Source organism: Vicugna pacos, chromosome 18 (assembly GCF_048564905.1).
Source record: "Vicugna pacos chromosome 18, VicPac4, whole genome shotgun sequence".
Classification (NCBI taxonomy): domain Eukaryota; kingdom Metazoa; phylum Chordata; class Mammalia; order Artiodactyla; family Camelidae; genus Vicugna; species Vicugna pacos.
The window spans coordinates 27,144,312-27,171,538 of NC_133004.1; the positions used below are offsets into that span (position 1 = coordinate 27,144,312).

At 42.6% G+C, this 27,227-nt stretch overlaps 1 protein-coding gene across 1 annotated transcript; it reads left to right on the forward strand.

Moving 5' to 3' along the window:
* Window positions 1-26: 26 nt before the first annotated feature.
* ACSM5 (acyl-CoA synthetase medium chain family member 5) lies at window positions 27-27,106 on the forward strand. Its single transcript, XM_072942701.1, is given in 15 exon segments — window positions 27-97; window positions 3,563-3,778; window positions 7,490-7,700; window positions 10,319-10,526; window positions 12,455-12,598; window positions 14,608-14,761; window positions 16,849-16,928; window positions 18,099-18,222; window positions 19,073-19,153; window positions 19,301-19,402; window positions 23,039-23,166; window positions 23,252-23,351; window positions 25,161-25,280; window positions 25,675-25,690; window positions 25,693-27,106. Coding segments are annotated over 14 exon segments (1,710 nt in total). The 5' UTR covers window positions 27-97; window positions 3,563-3,574; the 3' UTR covers window positions 25,731-27,106.
* The last annotated feature ends 121 nt before the right edge of the window (window positions 27,107-27,227 follow it).

Sequence of the window (27,227 nt, forward strand, 5' to 3'; positions counted from 1 at the left end):
TTATTGAGTAAGAGGAGGGCCCTGCCCTGCTCTGCTGAGTTGGGGGCAGGAGAGCTGGAGGTCACAAGGATGGCCAGAAGCAAAACACACCTTGGAGGTATGGATGTGGCATTGAAGATGCCTATAGATTGGGATTTGAACCCCAGCTCTGTGGGTATGAGCAGCTGTGTGGATGGGTGCGGGTCACTTACACTCTGAGGCTCCATTTCTTCATCAGTAAAATGGCACATGATGCCTAGGAAGGCTGTGGGTGTTTGAGGAGATGAAGCCTGCGAAGGGGGTACCAGGCATAGTGCCTGGAAGGCAGGAAGCCCTGCCCCGGCCTCACCCCCCAGTGGTACATCGTTTGCCCCACGTACACCTGTATCACATCATCACAGGGTGCGCCCCAAGTACATACAATTTCATTTGTCAGTCATACCTCAGTAAAGCTAGAAAAAAATAAAAGTATATTTTTAAAAAATATGAAATATTAGCAAGTGATAAATTCTTAGGAGGAAGATCAAGTAGAGACTGGAGGGTAGCAAGTGTCAGATGGGAGAGGGTTCCATTTTCGGTGAGGGAGTCCGTTGAAGGTTACTTAAGCTGGAGCCAGCCTGCAGGGCACCCCCCTCCCCTGAGAGAGCCTGTTAATTAATATTCAGGAATTTGCAAACCGGTTACTGAAACTTTGGTAGGTCTAAACTGGCCATGGTGGGAATTGAAACTGGCCATGGTGGGAATTTTTAACCACAGATACTGGCAAACACTACAAGTCACTTTGGTGGTTTTTGTTCTCAGAGAACCAGTTTCTCAGCAGCCTCTCCCATCTGGCACTTGCTACCCTCTGGTCTCTACTTGATCTTCCTCCTAAGGATTTATCACTTGCTAACATTCCATATTTTTTTAAAATATATTTTTATTTTTTTCTAGCTTTACTGAGGTATGACTGACAAATGAAGTTGTATGTACTTGGGGTGCACCCTGTGATGATGTGATACAGGTGTACGTGGGGTAAACGATGTACCATTGGGGGGTGAGGCCGGGGCAGGGCTTCCTGCCTTCCAGGCACTATGCCTGGTACTCCCTTCACTGCAGCAGGGACGTCAAAGAGCAAAAGGCAGGGAGACCAGTGTGGCTGCAGCCAAGCGAGCCGGTGAGAGCTGTTCTCAAGACTTGCCTTTGGCTTTGAGCAAGACAAGGAGCCAGAGGAAGCTTTGTGCTTTTTAATAGCTTTATTTAGGAGTGATTTGCATACCAAAAAATTCACTCATTTCAAGTGTACACTTATTTGTGTTATTATTCATTTCTTTTAGTAAGTTTACAGAGCTGTGCAGCCATGACCACACTCCAAATTCAGAACATTTCCAACAAAGAGATCCTTTGTCCCCATTTGCCCCAGTCAACAGCTAAACCACTTCCTTTCCCCGGGTGCTGGACAGTTTAGAGCAGAAAGGGGACATGATTTGACTTACATTAGTGTCACTATTGTCTCTTTTCTGCCAACATACAATAAAGTTCCCATTTTCTTCTTAGATTAGATGGTGACCTGAATTTTCAGGGAAAATATCCCTAGGTCCAGGACACCCCCCGGGCACCGGAGCTGGAGTTCCACCGCCCAGCTGCGAGAAAAGGGTGTGGGGCCACCCTCGCTGGCTCAAAGTGTGCTGACCAGTTGAAGCCACGTGTCCTCTGATGGCTTCAGGCTCTGTGCCCTCTCTTGGCTGTGCTTGGGGCCAAAGTGCCTGTGGGAGGCTGGGTCAGCAGTTTGCTGTTACCAGCGTGCCCAGGAGCCGAGATGTTTACGGGCATTAAGGCCTGCCTTCCGCTGAAGCAGCTCTTAGGCGTCCTTTGCAGTCCCCGCGTTCAAGAACAAGGTACTGGGAAGAGAAACCCTTCAGCAGGAGGTGTCTGCGGCCTCCGAGGCCTTTGCTGATTAAGCCAGGCAGGGAGCAGGGCCCGTGAAATGGCTTTGGGCTCTTGGGAAGGGGGCCTGGGATTCTAATTGTCTGCTGCCAAGGGGACCCAGGAATCCAGGGGTGAAAGGCAGAGGGAAACGTGTGGGGTGGAGTTCATGAGCGGTGGGGAGAAGGGCAGGGAGGGCAGGGAAAGGGAGTCCTGAGGCTGCAGGCACCCCGGGGCTGGGGGCCACGGCACAGGCCAGGGTCTAGGCCCTTCTGGGAGGTGGGATTAAGAAGACACTTTTCCCCTCCAAGCCTCACTTTCTTTATTTATAAAATAGAGAAAATAACACATCATAGACTTGTTATGAGGATTTAAGGAAATAATGTTTATAAAGCGCTTCCCAAATGCTCAATACCCAGTAAGCCGTCAGTAGATGCCAGGTATTATTTTTCCTGTTCTTGTCACCCATTATTATTATTGGTTATTGTCTCAGCCTATTTGGGCCGCGTGTGCTGGGTGGTTTAAACCACACATATTTCTCACAGTCCTAGAGGTCGGGGAGTGTAAGATCGAGGCACCGCGGGCTGATTGGCGTCTGGCAAGAGTCTGCTTCCTGGGTCAGATCTGTGTCCTCAGCAGGTGGAAGGAACAAAGGAGCTCTCTGGGGTCTCTTTTATAAGAACTCCACCCTCGTGACCTAATCAGTCACCAGCGGCCCCACCTCCTCACACCATTACCTTGGGGGTTAGAATCTAACACATGAATTTGGGGGGAACATGAGCATTTAGTCTATGGCAGTTCCCATGATCATATTCTGTGATTGTTATTATCAAGAGAAACTTGGTGGAAGAGAACTGAAACTGGGGATACAGCCCCTAGGCCACCGCTTCATTTCTCAAAAATTTCTCAGTTCACCTGAGGTTCCTGTTAAAATGCAGGTTCTAATTCCGCAGGTCTGGGGTAGGGTCTGAGGTTCTGCCTTTGTAACCTGCTCTCAGGTGATGCTCATGTGGCTGGTCCGCAGCCCACACACTGAATAGCCAGACACTAAAACTACACTGTCCAGTACGGTAGCCACATGTAGCTGGTGAGCACTTGAAATGTGCCCAGTCCAAACGGAGGTGTGCCGGTAAGTGAAAAATCTACAGCAGATTTCAAAGGCTTGAGAAAAACTACAAAATAATGTAACATGTCTGTCTAATAATTTCTTCTGATATTGATTGCATATTGAAATTATAGGATATGGCTAGTTAAAAAAATTACTATCATAGTCTATTTCACCTGTTTCTTTCTACTTTTTTGGATGAAACTACTAAAAAATTGTATATTACACGAGCACATGTGGTTCACGTCTTGTTTCTGTTGGAGACCACTGCCCTCGAGCTTTCTTTGACTTTGTTGGGCAATTCACTTTGAAGAACTGAGCATTGGGAAGTGGGCCCTGAGTTCCTGACCTGAGATCCACAGGCAGTGAGAGGCGGAAGGGATGGACCTCAGGTCCAGGGAGGAGAAATGATCAAAATCACCCAATGGAACTTAGACTACAGCCCAAGACTTTGTTCGGCAAGTCAGTACGTGCTATGGTCATCCTAGGGCTGACCACAGGCTTCTCTTCAAACTCAGTGTCTCCCCGGAGCCCAGAATTCATGACAATGCTCTCTCTCCTCTTTGGTGACAGGCAGGAGGCAGCATGAGGCTGTGGCTGAGAGGACTGGTCCTCCAGGTGCTGAGACGTGCCCGGGGTACCTGCGGGTCTCCGGGGCGGCCGCCACCTCTACCTGCCCCTCAGAAGGTCGTGGCCACCTGGGAAGCCATCAGCCTGGGGAGGCAGCCAGTGCCTGAGTACTTCAACTTTGCTCATGACGTGCTGGACATGTGGAGTCAACTGGAAAAGGTGAAACTCACTGTGTCCTAGGGTCCCTCTTGACTTAGGAATTTGACAAGTCTTAAAATGGAAACTATTATTGTTGCAGCTTTAGGGAAAAAAAACTGTGACCAAGTTTTTGAGCTGTAGACATCCTCGCCCAATTCCTGGTGTGTCTCATTTCTGAGTCCAGACCACACAGTGAGAGAGTTACACCCCTTTTGATTCCTTTCCAGTCATTCTGATCAAGTGAAGGAGAAAGTTTTGTCTACTAGTAGTCTGTTTTTAACATCTCCCTCACGTCACACACGTCCCTCCTAAATAAGGCAAGAGCTTGGCTCAGGCTCAAGCTTTTCACAGATCACAGCTGATGCATAGAACTGAATTCAGATTATCTTGATTTCTCTGTGTGTCTCTGTGCACATGACTCCTTTATTTTCCCTTATGTTGTTGTGTCTCTCTCTGTATTTTATGTTAAAGGTACTAACTTTTTATTTATAGTAGGAGAAAATATAAACTTTATTTCAAAGAATTTATTTATGTTAATTTTAAGAGGAGCTTTCTTAAAGACAAAATATGAAATAAGTAATAGTGTGAGTAGGTACAGGAACAGTCCAGTCCACTGTCAGTGGATATGGTAACATTTATGAAGGTGCTGTGAGAATGGCTGAGATTTTACACCTGCAGGCTTGGTGGTCAGACAGATGTGGCACATCGACTTGAACTGTGACCTTGGACACACACCTTGAGCTTTTTGGATCTCGTCTATTAAAAGCGAGTCATGCCATGTGCTGCTTGGAATTGTGAGAATGAATGGAAACTGTCTGTGAGAGATGGAGCTGGGTGCTCCTTTCCTATCTGCAAAGTGTCAGGTTTTTTTGGTTTTTTTAAGCACACTAGGCTCATCCTTAGAAGACTTCTCTTAATGATGAAAACAAATAAGGTTAAGTCAGCAAAAATGGTAGAAAAAGAGCTTTCTAAAATTTTCTCTTCCCTAAAAGCAACCACAAAAACAGTAAAAACCTTAGAAAAACTGTCAGAATCAAATTTTCAGAACTCTGGAAACTAACCAAAAGCTGAAGTAATCCAGGGGGATATTTATTAAAGAAACACTCAAGATTTGGATGAATCTCAGTAAGGACAACCCTTGGATATTACCTCCTTATGCAAAAATACAGCCTTTATGACTCTGCTGATACAAGTTTCAAACACATCTGATGAAGTTTAGCTTTCACAAACCAAGGAGCTGCCAGAAAATAACAGCCTCTCCATTCTGCATGCATTTTGAAGCTTACCTGAAATCTACCTTTTCTAAATGAATAATATTAAGTTGAACTGTACATTTTAAAAACTTAATTACCATTAAAGCAGAAATTATAAGGATGAAAAAAAAATGGTTATACATCTCAAATCGGTCTACATGCTAAATGTAATCTTTATAAAAATTCCAGGGGATTTCTTTGCAGAAATAAACAATCTTGTCCGAAGAGTCATGTGGAAACACAAGGGACCCATAACAACCAAAAGAATCATGAAAAAGAAACACAAAACTAGTGGACACACACTTTCTTATTTCAAAACCTAATACAAAGTTACAGTAATTAGGACTGTGTGAGGAAAAAAAAACCCCAAAAATGACAGTGTGGTTCTGACGTAAGGATAGACATGGATGAACAGGATAGAATTGAGTCCAGAAATAAATTCATAAATCTATGGTCAATTAATTTTCAGCAGAAGTGCCAAGAAAATTCAATGAGGAAAGAATTGTCTTTTCAACTAATGGTGCTGGCACAACTGGATATTCACATGCAAGAAAAATGAATGTGGTCCCCTACCTCACACTACATACAAAAATGAATTCAAAAATGGATCAAAGACCTAAGTAAAGGAGTAAAAACTATAAAATTCTTAGAAGAAAATATAGGTGCATATCCTGGATTAGGAAATGGTTTTGTAATAAGCAATGAAAGAAAATAGATAAATTGAACTTCATGAAAATTAATAGCATTTGTAGATCAAAATGAAAGACAGCCATCAGAATGGGAGAAAATATTTGCAAATCACCTATTTGCAACATATATATGCATATATCGCCAATATAAAAATAACTCAGATTCAACAATAAGAAGATAAATAACCCAATGAAAATATAGGCTGAGGATTCAAACAGACATTTCTCTGAAAAATATGAACAAACAGCCAGTAGACACACGGGAAGATGCTCGACATCTTTATCCATTAGGGGAATGCAATCCCAATCACAGTGTGATACCTTTTCACGCAGAGTGACATGGCTAAAGCCAAAATCAAAACCAAAATGAGTGAGCAAACAAGAAAGTGTTAAGCAAAACAAATCAAGAAACAAACAAACAAACAAAAAGATCATAAATACAAAACAGAAACAGACACATAGACATAGAATACAAACTTGTGATTGCCCAGGGGGTGGGGGGTGGGACGGGACAGACTGGGATTTCAAAACTTGTAGATACTGACAGGCATATGCAGAAGAGATAAACAACATTATATTGTATAGCACAGGGAAATATATACAAGATCTTGTGGTAGCTCATGGAGAAGAAAAAAAGTGACAATGAATATATGTATGTTCACGTATAACTGAAAAATTGTGCTCTATACTGGAATTTGACACAACATTGTAAAATGACTATAACTCAATAAAAAATGTTTAAAGAACAAACAAACAAACAAAAAGTGTTTGCTAAGAAGTGTTAGCAAAAAAGTAGAGAAATTAGAATCTTTATTCATTGCCGGTGGGAATGTAAAATGGCATGGATGCTGCCGAGAACAGTTTGGCAGTGCTTTAAAAAGTTAAACGTAGAGTCATCATATGACCCAGCAGTGATTTTCCTAGGTATATATCCAAGGGAATAGGAGATGTAATTTCACACAAAAATATGTACACAAATGTTCATAGCAACATTATTCATAATAGCTCCAAAATGGAAGCCACCCTAATGTGCATCGGCTGATGAATGGATAAACAATGTGTGGTCTATCCATACAGTGGAATGTTACTTGGCCATTAAAAGGAATGTAACGCTGACACATACTACAACATAGATAAACCTTGAAAACTTTATGCGAAGTGAAAGAAACCAGACACAAAAGGCCACATACTGTATAATTCCATTCATATCAAACATCTGGAATAGGCAGCCATAGAGACAGACAGTAGATTAGGGGTTGCCAGGGGCTTGGTAAGGAAAGAAAAACTTGTGGCCACTAATCTGCAGAATATTTCTTTTTAGGATAATGAAAATGTTCTGGAGGTAGACGGTAATGATGATTACACAACTTTATGAATATTCTGAAACCCGTTGAATTGTTCACTTTAATATGGTGAATTTTATGGTGGGAGAATTATATCTCAATTTAAAAAGAGGAGGGCACAGAACAGTGTGCATCTAATGCTATCTTTGGCATTAAAAAGATGATGTGGAAAAAAGAATATATGTAAGTTTGTCTAAAGAAACACTAAAAGGATGTGCAAGAAACTAATAGCATTGGTTACTCACTGAGGCAGGTGAAGTAGGGGTGCAGGTGGATTGGCACAAGGATGGGAGAAGCCTTCTCAATGCACATCTTTTCATACTGCTTTGATTTTTGAACCCTGTGAATGTAATATTTACTGTAAAAATTAAATTTTCAAAAACCAAGCAAACAAAAATCCCCAACAGATGGTTTCCACCTCTCTCTTTCGCCTACAATGCTGTCTAGGCTGGACACCGGCCCCCAATCCCCGCATTCTGGTGGGTCGATGGCATGGGAGCAGAGGTCAAGTGGAGCTTTGAGGAGCTAGGGGAGCAGTCCAGGAAGGCGGCTAACGTGCTGGGAGGCGTGTGTGGCCTGCAGCCTGGAGACAGAGTGATGCTGGTGCTTCCGCGGCTCCCGGAGTGGTGGCTGGTCAGCGTGGCTTGTATGCGGACAGGTCAGTGAGCAGGGCTGAGACTCCCAGTTGGGGCTGACATGACCTGCCAGAACTTTGACAGCATCCACAGGGTTCGGGAGATGGAGCAAACTGAACCCAATGTGGAGTTTTGTTTATTTTCCCATTGCCCGACAGTCACGAACTTGATTGGGTACAGGGCCAGATAGCACTGAAATTGATTACAGCAGGCCAGTGTGAGACAGCAGGGAGTGCTGAGGACTGCGGTGAACTGGAACTCACATGCCTCATCAGTCAGGGACAGCTGCTTCTCAACTCCAACCGAATGGTTCCTTGGGTGAATGAGGGCCAGTGTTTCCAGAACATCTGATTTTGTAATAAACTGGAGTTTTGTGGGGAAAAAAAAAAAAAGTCTTCCAATATTTTCATGTTGACAACTAAATTGATATTTTTAAAATTCTGAATGGAATAAACCATACACACACACACACACACACACACACACACACATATATATGTTGTGTTTTTTTTTTTTGCATGGTGGTTTGGGAGCTGCCAGTGTCTGGAGAGCGATGCAGTTACAGATAAGAGAGCTTTGTAACCAATCTAGGTTAGTTTCACCCTTAGACTTCATGGCTCTCACTGTCACAGCATCGCCTAGCTCCCAAGAAATGGGCAAGAAGTACAAAATAATCAAAGCAATAAGATCAGCCCTGAAAGATTCCTCTTCCCACTGTCATAAATGCCCAGGACAGCAGATCACTGATCTTCTTGGGCTGTGTCTTCCAGCAGAGGAGGACGGGAAGCAAGAGGACACGGCCACAGAGCCCGGAGAGCCCCTGCTGGCCCTGTCCGATGCACTTATTAAAAAGGCTGGAGATTTTAGGCTGATTTTATAAAAACAAGACAACTGCTTTCAGTGGAGTGCTGGTTTGTCCGCCCCCTCTCAGTGCGTTCCACCACTTACAGTGCTGTCCACCCCCTTCCAATCGTGTTTGTAAATCTACCTGAAATTTGTTTTCACAAATAATACTTGCAAAACAGAGGGGTACAAAACCCACATCAGGAAATTAGCCTTTCTATATGAACAACCTTAATTCAACCATTTTGTGAATCGATTGTCCAACAACAAAAAAAAGGAGGCAGAAATTTTAATTTCTTACATATTTTTTGCACGCTATATAAAAGTGAGCACCATTTCAGTATATCCAGCTCTGAGGAAAAGAAACAGGCACACTGACTGGTTTGAGAACGTCTCCACACGGGATGACATTTAAGGTCCATTTAAATGCCAGGGCTGAGTTAAGGGAGCCCCTGTCCTTTTCTTGAGGACCTGCTATGCTCTAGGCACTGTGTTAGGCACTTTGTGTGATCAAAACATCCTTTGGAGTATTACGCTAATTATTTTTTCTATTTACCCAAATGTCTCCAGTTTCCCCAGTTATATAGATTCACGCATTTCTTTTTGTCCCAACTGAATAACTCAACACCGCATTCGCCACTGCTGCTTCCAGTCTAGCACCCTCTCCATTTTAGAGGCTACTCCAGCTGGACGTCCTCACCTTCTCCCATTCCCACGTTCTCCGCGTATGCATGCATCACATTTCCTCCAGGCTACAGTGTTCAGCTTGTTTCTCTTGCTGACAGTTCCTGGTCTCCACCATCTGCCTGGGCCCCCAAAGCACCGCACACAATGCCGTGTGGACAGACTTGTGCTGGAAGTAGCTAACACAGAGCGATGGCATGAAGAATCGTACTGTTCAGCTCCCAGAGTGTCCGTGCTGGGCTTTTCCTGTATAAGTGTAGAAAATAGAAGGATGATGAGAACTTTGCTTTGACACCCACCCGCTTCCGGATCAGCCCCTTCCTCAGCCTTCTGTTCTCACTCTCTGCCTGGGGCTGGATGACTGTAATTCTAAGATCTCTTTCCTCTTGTCTGTGAAATGAGAATGCTGGACTCGATGGAGTGTGAAGTGTTTAAAGCCTGCATTCTGACACTTGAGTGATTTTTCAAGTGTCTGATTAAACTTTGGCCCTGCTTTCTGCTTCCTCATCCCTTCCTCTTGGGAGAAGATGAACTCAGCTACCCTCAGAGTGGCTTTGGTTGAAGTAACATGGAGCCTCCACTGCTCCGCCTACAACCCCGCCCCCCCCTTGCCCCAAGCGATCCACATGCAACACTGAGTTTCACTGTAGCCTTTTGTTTGAAAAGCATGAAAAACCATTGAACTAGGTAAGCTCTAGGGCAATATAATGCAACGTTCAAGATCATGGGCTCAAGTTCACCACTGTCTGGGTTCACAACTCCAGCTCTGCAGCATATTAGTTATGTGATCTTGGGCAAGTTATAGTTATCTAAGGGCATAAAGGTTTAAGTCTTAGTTTTTCTGATCTGCATAATGGATGTAATAGTATCTACTTTCCAGGGTTGTAAGAATTAAATGAAATAATACATGTAAAGTTCTTAGCATATATAAGCACTTTATAAGTACTTTCTGGATTTCAATATTATCATGAATAATGCCTTTTCTAGTTCAGGCATTCCAACTCTCTCCAGCCCCTTTCTGCTCCTATCTGTGATGGGAATATGTGATCTGGACTTGTTCACAGGGGTCTTTCCTTGTTGCCCAGTCAACATCCCTTCTCTGTGTGGTATTCAGGGACTGTCATGATTCCTGGCATCTCTCAGCTGACAGAGAAGGACCTCAGATTCCGGCTGCAGGCATCCAAGGCCAAGTGCATCATCACCAATGACTCCACGGCTCCACAGGTGGATGCCATCAGTGCGGACTGCCCCTCTCTCCAGACCAAGCTGCTCGTGTCGGACAGCAGTCGGCCAGGCTGGGTGAACTTCCGGGAACTCCTACGGTAAGTTGGGGGGCTCTCCAGAGGACAGCATAAAAACGAGGCCAAGACATTTCCCCTTTAAGCAGCAAGAATGCACTGCTGATTGCACACACAGAGGGTGAATCAATCAGGAAGGAATGCACACTTTGGAAGCCAGACAGACCTAGGGCCTAATCCTGGCGATTACTGTAAGATCCTTCAGCATCACTCAGTCAGTACTAGAATTGTCACTAGCTTTTTTGTGCATTTACCTCTATAATGGTGATAATAATTACAGAGTTACCAGCCAAATAAATGATCCATATGAGGCATTTAGTGCATAGTAGGTGGTCAATTAATAATCTAATCGTCACTGCCATGTAGTGAGTGCTCAGTGTATGCCAGGTGTGCTAGGTAGGCATTCACCTACATTCATTCATGCAACAAAGATTTAGTGAACATCTATTTTATGACAAGCATGGTGTTTGATGCTCAGAACACAATAATCAGACATTGTTTTATTTAATTCTTGGAAAAAACCCTATGAAGTACACTTTACCCTAATTTTACAAATGAGGACACTGAGACTTGGAAAAGCAAAGTGACTTGTTCAAGATGCTAATAAGTAGTGAAGTCAGTGTTGGGGCATTTGCCTTTGAGCAAGGTCTGCTGGAAACCTATCTGGGCATTTGAGACTTTGTCTTGATTGGAAGCCAGAACCAAAAAGCAGCCCTCATAGGTGCCCACACTGTTAAGTCACAAATGCCTGTCCCCATAGATCAGCTGCATCAGATTCACCTGGGTGCTATTTTAAATTTATTTTATTTTTTGACTAATATCAACACTTGTCTCCTGTCCCTAGCTTTATTTAAAACAGAACTTTGTGTCACGTACATTTACATGTGCTATAATTATCAGGATTATAAGACCCACAAGCATGGATTATAAATAATGTGTCCTATATTTTCTAAAATATTATATTTCCAACTTATGGTACTTCTCTGTACTATATTTTCATTATATTCCAATATAATGGCGAGCAGCTGAAACTTGAACAGAAAATAGTCAACACATGTAAGAAATAAAATTAAGCATGAAAGATATATTTTAAAGTTTGAGGACATGGTAAATACCTTTTAGATTGTTCTTTCCTACACTAGAATATAAGCTTTCTACCATAAAATTATGGGAAATTACTTATTTATTTACCTAGCTATTTATTTATTTATTTATGTTGGGGTGCGGTTTTAAATACAGACTCCAAGGCCCCACTTAACCAGACATATCTGAGCAAGGGCTCTGGGAATCTGCATTTTCAAACATCTGCCCAGGTGATTTTGATGAGCTGCCAGGTTGGTCCAGATCAGTGCTGTCAATTTTGGCCATCATTAGCATTACTTGAGGAGCTTTCTAAAAAAAATAAATAATAACAATCGTCAAAGATTCTGATTTCACTTTCCCTCCAGGGTGGGGCCCAGGTAAGAATATTTCTTTTAAACACTTACCAGGTGGTCCTAAGATGCAGCCAGGGTTGAGAAACAGTGAGTTCGAAGACTCTCCAGGTCACAGAACCTTTGGAATGACCCAGATCTCAAAACTCCAAATTTAGGGAACACTTTAGAACACAGCTCTAAATTACTAGGAGCTGAGGTGGGGGTGGGAACCGTGCCTCACGTGGGTGTGTTCCACCAGAAAGTCCTCACACCCTGATAACAGCACAGGCTCTTTTGACTGAGTCACTTGATCATTTTGAGCCTCAATTTTCTCATCTGCAAAAGGTTATAATGATAGTACCCACCCCACGAGGTGGTTCCTGTAGGGATCAGAGAGAATGAGGGCTGGAGCTTCCAGCACGTGCCTAACACGGAGTATTTATTAAAATGGTAGCCGGCTTGTTGTTACGCATATTTTTGTAATTATGACTATTTTCCCTACTAGCAGTATGCCCCTTGAATTTTTATATTTTACAGGGAGGCATCCACAGAACACAGCTGCTCGAGGACCAAGAGTCAAGACCCACTGGCCATCTACTTCACAAGTGGCACTACCGGGAACCCCAAGATGGTTGAGCACACACAGGCCAGCTATGGACTGGGCTTTGTGGCCAGTGGAAGGTACGAGGACCACTTGTCATGTGGGTCTGAGGAGCAGAAATTAGGCGGATGAGCTAGAGGAATGTGAGTGAGGCAGAAAGTGGTAGGAGTTGAGATCAGACAGCTTGGGTGGGGTGGGTGCAAATCAGGAAGGCTTTGAGCTTTATCCTGAGTGAGGTGACAAGCCATTGGAGATTTTATTTTAAATTGTGGTAAAGCATATGTACCATTAAACTTACCATTTTAACCATTTTTAAGTGTATAGTTCAGTGTCGTTAAATGCATCAATGTTGTGCGATCATCCCCACCATCCACCTGCAAATCTTTTTCATCTTGCAAATCTGAAACTCTGCACCTATTATACAAAAACTTCCTATTCCCTACTACCCCCAGGCCTTGACAACAATTGTTCTGCTTTCTGTCTCGATGAATTTGACTACTCTGGGAATCTCATAAAAGTGGAAATCATACAGTATTTTTCCTTTTGTGTCTGGTGTATTTTACTTAGCATGATGCCTTCAAGTTTCATCCATGTTGTAGCGTGTGTCAGAATGTCCTACCTTTTTAGGGCTGAATAATATTCCATTGTGTGTATACACCAGTTTTGTTTATCCATTCATTCACTGATGGACACCTGGGTTGCTCCCACTGTTGCAGAAAAATGTGTGACAGCTCAGCTGTGACAGCAACCTAGATCCGGGTGAGAGACCAAGCAGCACTCGGAAAGTTGGAGAACTCAGGTTTATTTTGCCAGCAGACTCAGAGCAGTTAACACTCCAAGGTCTGGACCCCGTCTGTAGGTTTACACAGGCTTTTATCAGCTGCCAGTTTACACTTTGCAACATCATATGCAAATTAGGTATAAGGAAAGCTGACCAATTAAGAACAAGCTTTGTAGAAATGGACCAATCAGGAAGGAGAGAAATAACCAATCAGGAGTGAGCTCCATGCAAATGAAGTACTACAAATGGACCAATCAGAAGCTAGGGAAATGAACCAATCAGGAGTGAAGGAAATAACCAATCAGGAGTGAGCTCAGGGAACCAGTAGAATTTTAGGTGTAAGTAAGCTGTTTCAGAGGCAAAGAGTGAGATAGAGTCTCTGGGCCAGGGAACCGGATGGTGCTGGTAGGAGAGTAGTGGCCCCTGTTTGGGGATCCTGCCGGTCTTATTATGGGGCTTTCTGCCTCACCACCTTTTGGCTCTTGTGAATAACACTGCTGTGAACATGGGTACACAATACCTGTTCAAGACCCTGCTTTTAATTCTTCTGAGTATGCACCAGAAGTGAAATTGCTGGGTAAGATGGTGATTCTATGTAATTTTTTGAGGAACATTAGAGTATTATGAGCAGAGGAGTGACATGATCTGATTTGCTTTTTGAAAGGATAACTCAGAATATTGGATTGAGAATAAACTGCAGGGGGCAAGGATGAAGCAGAGGACCACTTAAGAGGCCAGTACATTAAGAGACGAGGGTGGAGGCTTGCTTGCCTGGGGAAATTGTAGTGGAAGGAGTGAGAGGAGGTGAGATTCTGAAAGTATTTTGAATGCAGACCTAGTAAGATTTGACACGAGGTGAGAGAGAAAGAGTCAAGGACCATGCCAAGTTTATGTTTATACTTGCTAAACTATAACCCTCTCCAAGAAAGACTAATCATTTGTTTCTGTATCCCTAATGATAAGTCCAGAATAAGTGCTGAATAAATGTTGACTGAGTAAAGAAAGTGACCTTACCCCATTATGTGGAGATTATTTCTTCCCTTATATGTCACTCCCAGTAGACTATGAACTGCTTGGAAGCATGGGATCTGTCTTTTTAATTCTGTACCGTTAGCCTAGTGCACTGGGACGTAGAAGATGCTCAATGTTTGTTGAGACAAAGGTTGACTTTATGGTTCTTGTACAGATTTGACAAGCATAAGTGAGTACACATGGTAAGCAAGGCTCCAGATAGGGGAATGGATAATGTAATTCTTTTGAAAGGTAGAAATATTGCTCGGAGTTCTGACTTACTTTCATTTTTGGCAGAAGGTGGGTGGCCTTGACTGAATCAGATATCTTCTGGAACACGACTGACACTGGCTGGGTGAAGGCAGCCTGGGCCCTCTTCTCTGCCTGGCCTAATGGATCTTGCATTTTTGTGCATAAGCTGCCCCAAGTTGATGCCAAGACTATCCTGAACGTAAGAGACAAAAATACCTCTCATGTGTTGAGTATAAATAAGATGAGTGGGATATAGGTTTTGAACTTGCAGGAGAAGAGACATGAATCAGTGACAATAATGGTTCTTTGGTGCTCCTAGGACCTTCCATAATCTGGTTCATGCCCACTAGGCTACCTTGAATCTTTGCCTATCCTCTATCCCTAGACATAAGACCACTTTGTATCTTCAAATCTCTGCACATTCTATTTTTCCTTCTTGGGGTGCCTCTCCTGCCACTACTTGCTTTCCTATGCTCATGTCAAAACCACAGTTATTTTTCAACACCTTGGGGGATAATCATAACCTATTCCTCAACTTTATGTGCTACTGTCCATGGTGCTGAGCATACGTATTTCCCCCAACTCTAGAGTCTCCTGCCCACCCTTCAGAGGGTTATAGTTTAGCAAGTATAAACATAAACTTGGCATGGTCCTTGACTCTTTCTCTCTCACCTCGTGTCAAATCTTACTAGGTCTGCATTCAAAATTCCAGGGTTTTCTCATACTTGACATCCCCAGTAGAGGCACAGGCATCCCTCCTCTGCCCATCACATCCTAACCACAATTTCTTAAAATATCAGGGGAACCACCTGCCCGTGTTCTTTGCACTGAAGCAAGCTGGATCACATGACTAATAGGACAGACTGGGCCATCAGTCAGGCCTCTGATCCTTCTGATGCTACATCTTCCATTTACTAGCTGTGTGTCCTTGGGAAAGTCACCTAAGTTTCCCTGAACCTCGTGTTTATCATCCTTAGGAAAGAAAGGGATAATATAGTTGCATAGAGTTGCAGTGAGACTTAAATAATACTAGACATATGGTCTGGCACATAGTAGTTTCTTAACATATAGTGATTGTATTATCACCATTATCAATCTCACCATCATTATTAATCAGGTAGGGCTTGATCAACTAGTGTGTGCCTTCTCCCTCCACTGCCCCCAGTCCCGACATAGTGTATGTATTAGTTATCAATTGTTATGCAGTAAATTACCCCAAAACATAGCAGTTTAAAACATAAATATTTATATCTCAGTTTCTGATGATCAGGAATCTTGGAATCAGTTTAACAGGTGGTTCTGGATCAGGGTCTCTCACAGGGTTGCAGTCAGGATGTCAGATGGGTACACCCATGTTCATAGTAGCATTGTTCATAATAGCCAAAAGGTGGAAGCAACTCAAGTTCCATGGATCCAGATAAACAAAATGCAGCATGCATATGATGGATTACGATTTAGCCTTTAAAAAGAAGGAAATGCTGACACATGCTACATCATCTTGAAAATGTTATGCTAAGCGAAATAAGCCAGCCACAACAGAACAGATAATGTACCGTGTCTTATCATCATCAAATTCGTAGACAGAAAGTAGAATGGTCAGGGGCTGGGGGAAGGGGAAATGAGACGATATTTTGTAATGGGTAGAGAGTTTCAGTTTGGGAAGATTAAAAAAAAATTCTGGAGGTAGATGGTAGTGATGTTTGCACAACAGTATGAGTTTACTTAATTACCACTGGTAAATACACTTAAAAATGGTCAAATTGGTTAATTTTATGTTATGCTTACTTTGTCACAATAATAAGAAAAAAAGATGTCAGCTAAGACCGCAGTTATTTTGAGGCTTGACTGCAGCTGGAAACTGTATTAAAACTCACTCATGTGGTTTTTAGAAAATTTCAATTCCTCACTGTCTGTTGGCCACTACGTGCACTTGTCCACTGGAGGATTTGAGTGTACTCAGAACACAGGGAGTGATTCAAGAGTGGGAGAATGACAGCATCCAAGACGGAAGCCATAGTTTTTGCATAACCTAATCTCAAATGTGACATCTGCATCATGCTGCTGGTCACACAGACCAAAATTTGTGTACATTGTGGGAGGGGACCCAGTTGGGGCACTAGTAGATGGGAGTCATTCCAGGCCATCTCAGAGGCTGGATACTACACACAGTGCTCAGTTTTTCTCCTCTGGTAATTGGAATGTGAAAACCCGATTCACTTGCTCCAACTTCATGAAGTCCCTCCCCCCTAGTGACTCTAAGATCTTCCGCCCTTTGTTTTTGTTTAGACTCTGTCCAGGTTCCCGATCACCACCCTCTGCTGTGTCCCCACCATCTTCCGGCTGCTTGTGCAGGAGGATCTGACCAGGTAGGGCCCATCTTTTTGGTGCTTTGGGGTCCTAAGTATGTAAATATATAGCACAGGTACCCCCCCTCCACCACCCACACACACACACATACACCTTCTCATTCCAACTTTCTGTCTCTTGGTCTCTCTCACACACGCATAGTCACAAGCACACATACCCATATCCTTTGCAGATACCTCTCAGTGAACTTCTGGTGGGGGGGAGAGTGTAGCTCAATGTAGAGTACATGCTTAGCATGCACGAAGTCCTGGGGTTCAATCCCTAGTACCTCTAATCAATCAATCAGTCAATCCATCCATCCATCCATCCATTCATCCATCCATCCATCCATTCTAATTACCACCCACTCCTGAAAAAAAAAAAAAAGAATAAACTTCTGGCCCTAGGAATTTGCATCCAGATGGAAGTGATTAGATCTAAGACAGTCTGAAATTTCAGTGCTCGAGGTGGGCAGCCTCCCTAATCCCATGTATCTGGCCATGAAGCACCTAAGAGAGCTAGTTTTTCCATGATTGTCAAGATTAATTTTATGATGTATGGATTCATCCCATTCACTGATCTGTTGTAAATTATCTCCACAGCATGAGTTGACCAAAATCAGACCCTGAATGATTTGTTCAAACAAAATGTGGTTGAAAGATACTCAGTAATATTAAGTAATAGTCAAACCAATTTGATCCAAAAAGGAAAATGATAATAAATGTATTTGCAATCACTGATTTTTCACATTTTGGATAGTTTATTGAATGGAGGGGTTTTGCAATACATTTAGTATTTGTCAGGATTTTTGTGTTCCTAGAGGGCCGCTTTCTGTATTTTTAGTTTTTAATTTATCTTTCTCAACACGTAGTTGTCCCAACCAATTTAATATCAATTCGTTTATTTACAGCTAAATCATTTTGGCAAATTCACCTGAAATTCACCATGTTATACCAAAGTCTACTATGTGAGTTTCTGATTTTATTCCAAACTCAAGTTGGATTTTTTTTTTTTTTTAATTACCAGTACATGAGGAACATGACTGCAAGGCCGGGGCACTTGGAGTAGATTATAAAGTATGGGAGTTTATGCTTTAGTGCCTTCAGGTGTCTGGACCGAGGCAGCAGTGCTGGAGTGTGGGGTTGGGATAAGGGTCCTGACACAGGTGGCCTTGTCTTCCAACTAAAAAGGTACCAGTTTCAGAGCCTGAAGCACTGTTTGGCTGGAGGAGAGGCCCTGAACCCTGACGTGAGGGAGAAGTGGAAGAGCCAGACAGGCCTGGAGCTGCACGAAGGCTATGGCCAGTCTGAGACAGTGAGTGCAGCCGGGCCCTGCCCCTTCCCCAGCACCTCCGCCTGAGCCCCCTGCCAGCTGCTGGGGAAGGCTGGTCTGCAGAGCCTCCTGCCTTGCCGGCTGTCATCTCTGTGAAACGCTCAGGGACTGCCCTGCCCACAGGGAGGAGAAGCTGTTTGGGAAGGGATAAATTTGGGAGTTTGAGATTTGCAAATGATGATCACTATATATAAAAAAACCATATTTCTTCTGGATAGCACAGGGAATTATATTCAATATCTTATAATAACCTTTAATGAAAAAGAATATGAAAATATATATATATATATATTTGTATATATATGCATGACTGGGACACTATGCTGTACACCAGAAATTGGCACATTGTAACTGACTGTACTTCAATTAAAAACAAAAACCAAAACTCCATTAGTCTTTCTTCCCTTTTAGTTTAAAGGTAATTTAAAATAATTTCACAGTGACACCTTAGCCAGCAAACTAACTCTTGTGGCCGAAGATGTTTGTCTTCACCAAGACAGCCTACGTCTGTCTCTGGTCAGAGCCCAGGATCTTAAACAGTATTCTCTATAGCCACCCAGGCACAAATTTGGCAATCAGCTGAGCCTTTTGGCTTCATGACACGTCAAGTTCTTCACGTGCCTATTTGAGTGTTCAGTAAGTGATTGTCATCTATGAAAAGAAGAGAAGGAAGGAGGGAAAGAAGGAAGGAAGATGAAAAGTAGAGAAAGGAAGAGAATGTAGAAGAAGGAGGAGAGAAAAAGAATTAGAAGGCAGAGTGAGAGAAAAGGTATGGACCAGGAAGGAAATAAAGAAACAAGCTCCCTCCTTATTGGTTCTGGTGTCTCTCCAGGTTGTGATCTGTGCCAATCCCAAAGGCTCGAAAATCAAGTCAGGATCCATGGGGACAGCATCCCCACCTTACGATGTGCAGGTAGGCAGCCGCTCCCAACTGTTGCTGGAGCTTGGTTCCTTCCAAGAGGAGAGCAAAACACACATCTGGATTAGCAACACAGGGCTCGGCCCACAGGTGGCCTGGTTGTGCAGACTTCTAGACACCGTCCTGTGATCTCTCTGCCAGATTGTAGATGATGAGGGCAACGTCCTGCCTCCAGGAGGAGAGGGGGATATTGCCATCCGTATCAGACCCACCCGGCCCTTCTGTTTCTTCAGCTGCTATTTGGTAAGTGGCCATTTTCACAGTAAGTGTTGTGTGCCAAGCACTGTGCTCCGTGCTTTATACACATCTATTTGTTTAACCTTTGTAGTAACTGCAGGAGGCGGATTGGCACTGTTGTTGACAAGATGCCATTATTGACAAGGAAGCTGAAAGATGAAGTGGCTTATCCAATGTCAATTACCTAGTGTGTGCAAGGACAAGGGATGTGAATGTGGATATGCCTCGAGTGCAAACTTATAAGGGCAGCACCAGCATTTTAACGATGAGAAACTCAAGGTTCAGCGAAGGGAAGGGACTCACCAAAGGTCAAACTGCAATTTCGTGCCAGAGCCTAGTTTTCAGGACTCTCTTTGTCTTGAGTCGTGTCTGGATAAATGTTCCCTGGCAGTGCTGTGTCCTAGGATTCTAGTCCACATTTCTGTGATAATCTAACAATCACCTCTCCCTTACACCCACCCTGGCTGGTGTTCACGATGGGTGATTCGAATGTGCAGCCAAGCTTCATAGGAATTCTATCTGCTGTGCATCAATTACGATATTGAAAAGAGCAGATAAAAATCAGCCCATTTGTTCCTGGAAAGTTGTATATGTATTTTAGCAGCTTTTCTGTGACGACTAGAGAAATACTCTTTCGTGGTATTTTATCTAAAGTCCCAGAAACCTACCTACAGAACAGCAACAGCAGCCACATAGTAATTTCATCCGGCAGAGATAATATCAAAATGTAAGTGTATTTCTTTCTCACAGTTTTTGTAAGTGAAAGTAAATCCCTGATCTTCCTGAAGAATTTATTCATTCATTATTCATTGAGTGTCTCCTTTACACCTTTAGGTATACAGCACAGGACAGACCCATGTCTTCTTAGAACTTACATACAGAACCTGTCTGGGTCTGTGATCATTCCATTGAGCAAGTAAAGTAATTTGTCAAGTTATTTGCTCTTTTCTTTCTGGATCATTTTTAACTAAGGGGAAAAAAAGATAAATCTCTTCATGAGAATCATTGTATACAAAAATTAATAGAGGTCGCAGGCCAGGGTTCCTGTGTGAATGATGAGAGGTCAGTAGACCGAACAGTTAAGCCTGTCCCCCCTCAACAGCAGGCACATTTCAAACTCATGTTGACCACTTCCAAATAGCTGAAATTGCAAAATGTCCACTAAATGACTATGCCTACGTCAATTTTACATCCAGTATAAGGAATCTGCTTATCTTCCTAAGGAAACAAACTGTCAAAGACACATACGTCCATAACAGTGTTGTTTATCACAGACAAAAAATGGGGAGGAACTATCTGAATTTTTTTTAAATTTTAGTTTTATTTTTTGTGGGGGGGTTGGGGGAGGTGGTAATTAGGTTTACTTATTTATTTATTTATTTATTTATTTATTTATTTATTTATTTATCTAATGGAGGTGCTGGGGATTGAACCCAGGACCTTGTGCATGCTAATCCTGTGCTCTACCACTGAGCTATATCCTCCCCATCCTGAATTTCTAACAGTGGGAAATTCGTTATATAAATGATATTATAGCATTACACACACGCACACACAAAAACAGAAGCAAAAAAATAAGAGAAAAAAGGAAAGAAAAAGAGAGAAAAGAAAAGGGAAAGAACCAAAAGGAAAAAGAACCCAAATTCCTAACATGAAATTGTTTGAATAAATAATATTACAGCCACCCAAGGGAATATTTTTAATTAGTAAATATTTAATATTATATTACATTAGGCTTTTATTCTTATAAGGAGATGCTTATGGTATATTGTCAACTGAGGTAAAATTGGATTGTAGAAATGTATGTACAGTATGTTCCATATTCACACAAATGTGTGTATGCATAAAATCACAGATAAGCCATGAAAAAGTCCTATACATGAGATCAAATTTTTACCCTTGGTTATCTGAAGAGTGAGACTGATCTTTTGTCATCCTTCATTTTTATGCTATTTGTACTATAAGAGACATGTAATTGTCTAATACAGAGATGATAAAAAATTTTCAATGAAGTCTATGCAAGCGAAGGTCCTCAGGTATGGTTTAATACATAATTAGCACCATACCACAAATGCAACTTTATAATATGTACTTATTTTTTAGTTCTTTTTTTTAAATTGAATTATAGTCAGTTATAATGTATCAGTTTCTGGTGTACAGCATAATGTCCCAATCACACATATATATGTATATTCGTTTTCATATTCTTTTTCATTAAAGGTTATTACAAGATATTGAACATAGTTCCCTGTGCTCTACAGATGAAGTTAACATTGAATTATGTCATGAATCTTTTTTACGGCACAAAGTGTTTTGAGAAAAATCCATTTTCTATGGCAGCTTGGATCGCCTCCAATTGGGGAGTGAATGTGGCTGCTGTGCTTTGTGTAGAACACTCCCTTCCCAGGGCCCTTGCTCTGCGGGCGGTGCTTTGAATCCATCCTCCCATGCCCAGCCTCACGACAGGTGTCATTACCTGAGAAAATTAGAGCTTTATCCATAAAAACATCATCAGAAGTCTCAGTATCTAGTAGAGCAAGTCTCTCCTTCATACTCAACTTCTTTAGAAATATTTCACTTGCTCTTGGCCCTCCGCTTTTCATATGCATGTTAGAATCAAGTTGTCAAGTTCTACGGAAACTGTTAGCATTTTAGTTGGAGTTGCATTGTTTTTAGATCAATTTGGGGAGAATTAACATCATTAGGCTATTAAGTCTATCTGTCCATTTATTCATATATTCTTTAGTGCTTTGTACAATTTTATATTGTCTGTGTATGCTTCTCATAGATTTTGTGTTAGATTTATTTTTAGGTATTGACAACTTAGCTTTTTTCTCCGTCCTCCCAGAATACATTTTGAAAGTTGAAGTATACTTTACATACCATAAAATGCTCCCATGTTAAACGCACGTAAAATGTAAATGCAATGACCTTTGACAAATGGTCATTGTGTTAACCACCTGTGTTAACCAACCACTGCAATCAAGATACAGATCATTTTTATTACCCTAAAAAGTACCCTTGCGCCCCTTTACAGCCAATCCTTAGCCCCCAGGCAATTGCTAAATTATTTGTTGTCACTGAAAAATATTTTTTTAATAAGAACTTCATGTAAATGGTGTCAAAGTACTAATTTGTGTGTGTCTAGTTCTTTTGACGCAGCATAATGTTTTTGAGATTCATCTCCATTGTTGCACGTGCCAGTAATTTGTTTCTTTTTCTTGCTGAGTAGTAGCTTTGAGGATCAGAGTTTGATGTTTTATCTCTTTCTTCCACCCTTGCCTTTCAGCCAGCCTCTTGCTTTCTATCTTCAGTGATTCCGGAGCACAAAGAGTATCTGTGTATTCTTCTATCCTAAAACAAACAGAGCCAGTAGCCTTGTGCCCACCCTCCGGTGTGCGAGTGTGCTGCCGAGACCCTTCTATGGGTGGTAGTGGGTGGCTGTCCCTAATGCCTTCCTGCCAGCTTCCCTCCAGTTAAAAGAGGGAAAACCCACAGATCACGGCTCCCTGTCCAGTGGGGACTTCTGGCCACTGGACTTCCTGTTGAGAAGTCCCCAGCCTTCTGCACGGGGCTGCTTGGGATGTGTGTCCAAAGTGGCTGTGCTCAGATGGCTCTTCCTGGGCTCACTTTGTCTTTCAGGACAATCCTGAGAAGACAGCAGCGTCAGAACGAGGGGACTTTTACATCACGGGCGACAGAGCCCACGTGGACAAAGACGGCTACTTTTGGTTCATGGGAAGAAATGACGATGTGATCATTTCCTCAAGGTCAAGTTGTCTGCTCCCTCCCCCCTCCTTTGAAGCTTCATCGGGGAGGGGTGGTCACCTGGAAGAGTTTGTTTTTCTCTTCCAGCTACCGAATTGGACCCATTGAAGTGGAAAGCGCCCTTGCTGAGCACCCTGCTGTCTTGGAGTCTGCTGTGGTCAGCAGTCCAGACCCCACCAGAGGAGAGGTAACTAGGCCAGCCAAGAACATTGCCTCCCAGTTCTGTGCCTGTGAGCACCCAGCAGAGTGAGCTGCAAGGCCCAGAACCCCGCACATCCCCAGGTACCACAAGGTCTGAAATGCCACCATCAGACATACACACATCCGTTTTTCTTAAGCATTGTCCTCATGTCCTTAGAGATACACATACTCTCTAGAAGGATATAAACACTTAAGTGCCGAGTGGACACAGAACTGGGTCCCAAAGGGACTGTTAGGTCGGAGATCTTGGTGGCCGGTACAGACTTTCTCATCCATTCTGTTCGATAAAAAAATCCTTTTCCATTTGCAGATGAGAACATAGTGAGCACACCAAACATGGTTGCTGGTGGCTCTAACCTGGGAGGGATAGCCAACTTGAGGGAGGACTGAATAAATATTCCAAATGACCTGAATATATCAGAAAGATGGGCCAAATTTAATAAGCTAGCCTCTCTCGGGAGAAATGCACATTCCTTCTATGGGTCCCAGAGGAACAGACAGTGTGAGAGAAATAAGGTCATAGGCAGATCTATGTACTTTTTACTGGCTGTAAATCCAGCACAATCCTAATGTGCGGTGTAGTTACCTTATGAAAGTTTGTACAACATCAGGCTGCATTCTCAGAAGCATCACGGCAGAGGAGTGATCCGTGAAGTCTGGGCCCTGGACTGGTCACAGCTATATCTCCTGGGGTTCTTCTTTTACAGATTTCTAGACCTCAAGTCAGACTCGCTGAATCAAAGTGACTGGAGATGCAGCCCTAAGGAATCTTCATTTCGTCCAGAAGCCCCTAGCCAAGTGATTCTGATGCCCACTAAAATTTGAGGTCACTAACATAGAGTGAGGAACATGAGAGTCCCATCTATGTGATGGAGAAATTATACCTGGAAATGTATGCCTAGCTCTACATGTCACGAATGAACTGGAGCTGTGGCAAACGGCTGTGTGCTCAAAGCCTAGTGCTCAGAACAGAGCCCGGCACATAGAAAGTGTCTGAGAAATGCTTGGTAGTCATAGCAGTAAGAGAAAGCCCTTCCTAAAAACCAGATCTGTCTGAACATGAAATGGTAGTGAGATGCCCACCTTTGCAAAATATGCAAAAACAGTGAACCACCATTTAGGGTGTTGTTGACGGAGTTGTATGGTGGCCTTTGAACTCTTCTGTTCCTATCAGAAAACATGTTCTATTGTACCTGAGTTTGAGACTCATTCTCCTCGTTGGCAGGAGGCAGCCTGCAAGAAAGATGTAGGCAGACAGAGCCAAGGTGCAGAGTGTGTCTCAGGATGCCTGAAACAGCTGTGGAGCAAAATGCTCGCTGATTGCACACACTCACACATGCAGCCTCACAGAGACTCACCTCCCCTTGCAACTGGTCTGCAGTTTCCCCCCATCCTGCCTGTCCAAACCTATACCCAGCTGCCTTCCTAGCCATGAAAACCTGTAAGTAATTGGCCGTGAGGAGTTTGTGAATCTCCTCTCTCCAAACTATTTGCATCCTAAGAAAAATCACCTTGGCTCCTAACTGTGTCATTTCGTGTATGGGGAATAGTTTGGAGAACTGGACTCTGAAATCATTCCACAGAAGCCACAACTCCCAATAGCTGATACTGGGAAGACAAGTCATAGGGAAAAACAAAATTGGTGGTGTCCAATTTGCTGGCTGAGTCCAAGGCACTGGTAGAACTTTTATGTCAGGCTGGCAAACGTGAGCACATATTCACAAGGCTAGGCTAAGGAGGAAAGAGTTGTTGTATGAGGTCCAATTTTCTCAGTTTTGTTTTTGTTTTCCAACAGGTGGTAAAGGCGTTTATAGTCCTTTCTCCAGCCTACTCCTCACGTGATCCAGACACGCTAACCTGGGAACTCCAGGAGCATGTGAAGAGGGTGACTGCTCCGTACAAGTACCCCAGGAAGGTAGACATCGGACGATCTAGGACATGCTAAGCTGGGGAACGGAACGGGCATGTGCTCCCTGGAATTGCACTCAGGGAGGGGCTCTGGGGAGACGACCCTGCATATAGCCCTGGCTGCTCCTTCAGCCCTTTCCTCCTGTTTCTTCCGAGTAGCACACTGGGCTCCCACTCTAAGAACTGGCCATAAGCCAGGTTCAGGGGGTGGTGCTGAAATGCTCTTGGAAATAGCATGCCAACCTCGCTATTTTGATTGTTGCCACTTGGGAGAACCAGGAATCAAGGAGTCTTTCCAATGAAGTGGCAGAGGGGAATGGCTCTTTCCAGACAAAAATAAAAACCAAAAAGTCTTTCTGGGAATCGATGATTTCAAAGTGTTTTTGTTTTATGGCGACTAGGTGGAATTTGTTTCAGAACTGCCGAAGACGGTTTCTGGAAAGATCCAAAGGAGTAAACTGAGACGCCAAGAGTGGGAGAAATGAGAGGCAACCTCGGAAAGGCCCCCCTGTAGGCCTCTGGAGCGTCTCAGAGGAACTGGGGCATCACCGGTTAGCCCCCACTTGGAGCATCATCCCATCATCCCTTTGACCCTTCTGACATCAAAGGCTTCCAGCTTCCAAATGAGCATCTCCAGAATCACTGCATGACCCTGGAAGAGAGCAGCACGTCGTTAACCCAGAGTTCACAGCCACTGCCCAGTCAGGCAGATGTTCGGTGGCTTGACTTCCCCCTCTACCTGGAGGCATCCTTAACAACTTCCCACTGGTCTTTCCTCCTCAGAGTTTTCAGCTATCCCGCCGAAGGACAGGTCGCCAGAGCGCTGGGGCACTTGCGATCTCATTCACTGCCAGTGAGAGTGTAGCCACTTGACCCTTTTTTAAAAAAACAATTAATTAATTAATTAATTAATTAATTAATTAATTTTTTAATTGAAGTACAGTCAGTTACAATGTGTCAAGCCAGAAAGAGAGAGAAAAATACCACTTGACCCTTTTGATAAAGCTATTCGGTAATCATATCCAGGGCCATAAAATAGTGGTCATGCCCTTTAGTTCAGAAACGCCATCTTTCGGAGTCACTGCAAAGAAAGGATTCAAAAGATGTTCACTGTAACACTGTTTAAAACCACGAAAAAGAATGGAAAGAGAATGAATGCCTAGAAATTTGTTTTTTTAATCTTTTTTTAACATTTTTTATTAATTTATAATCATTTTACAATGTTGTGTCAAATTCCAGTGTTCAGCACCTAATCTATTTTTATGTATAGTGGCTAACATTTGCAAATCTCAAACTCCTAAATGGATCCCTTCCCCCCTCCTTTCCCCTGGTGACCATAAGATTGCTTACTATGTCTGCGAGTCTGTTCCTGTTTTGTAGATGAGGTCATTAGTGTCCTCTTTTTTCTTTTTTAGATTCCACATGTGAGTGATATCATATAAAAAATAAATTTCTTCTGTATAGCACAGGGAGCTATATTCAATATTTTGTAATAACCTTTAACAAAAAATATGAAAATGAATATATATATGTATATGCGTGATTGAGACATTGTGTTGTATGCCAGAAATTGACACATTATAACTGACTGTGCTTCAATTAAAAAAAAAATGAATACCTAAACAATAGGATGGTGATTAACTAAATTGTAGTAGATTCATTCAATAACATCTTATGTGGTCTTTAAAAAGATGCCTTGGGGGAAACTTGAGTTAAATTAATTTTAAATCAGAATAAAAATAATATATGTATAGTGGGGAACCACAACTTTGAAAGGTAAAGGAAAAGCTACAGATGGAGAAAAGATTAAAGAGAGATTCGCTGAAATGTTAATAGTAGTTTTCTTGGATATTGAAAATGGATAATAGATTTTTTTCCTTTCCTCTACAATTCACTATTTTCCAAGTTTTCTCAGTGACTATATTTAACTCTTTTAATGAATAAATTATTTTAA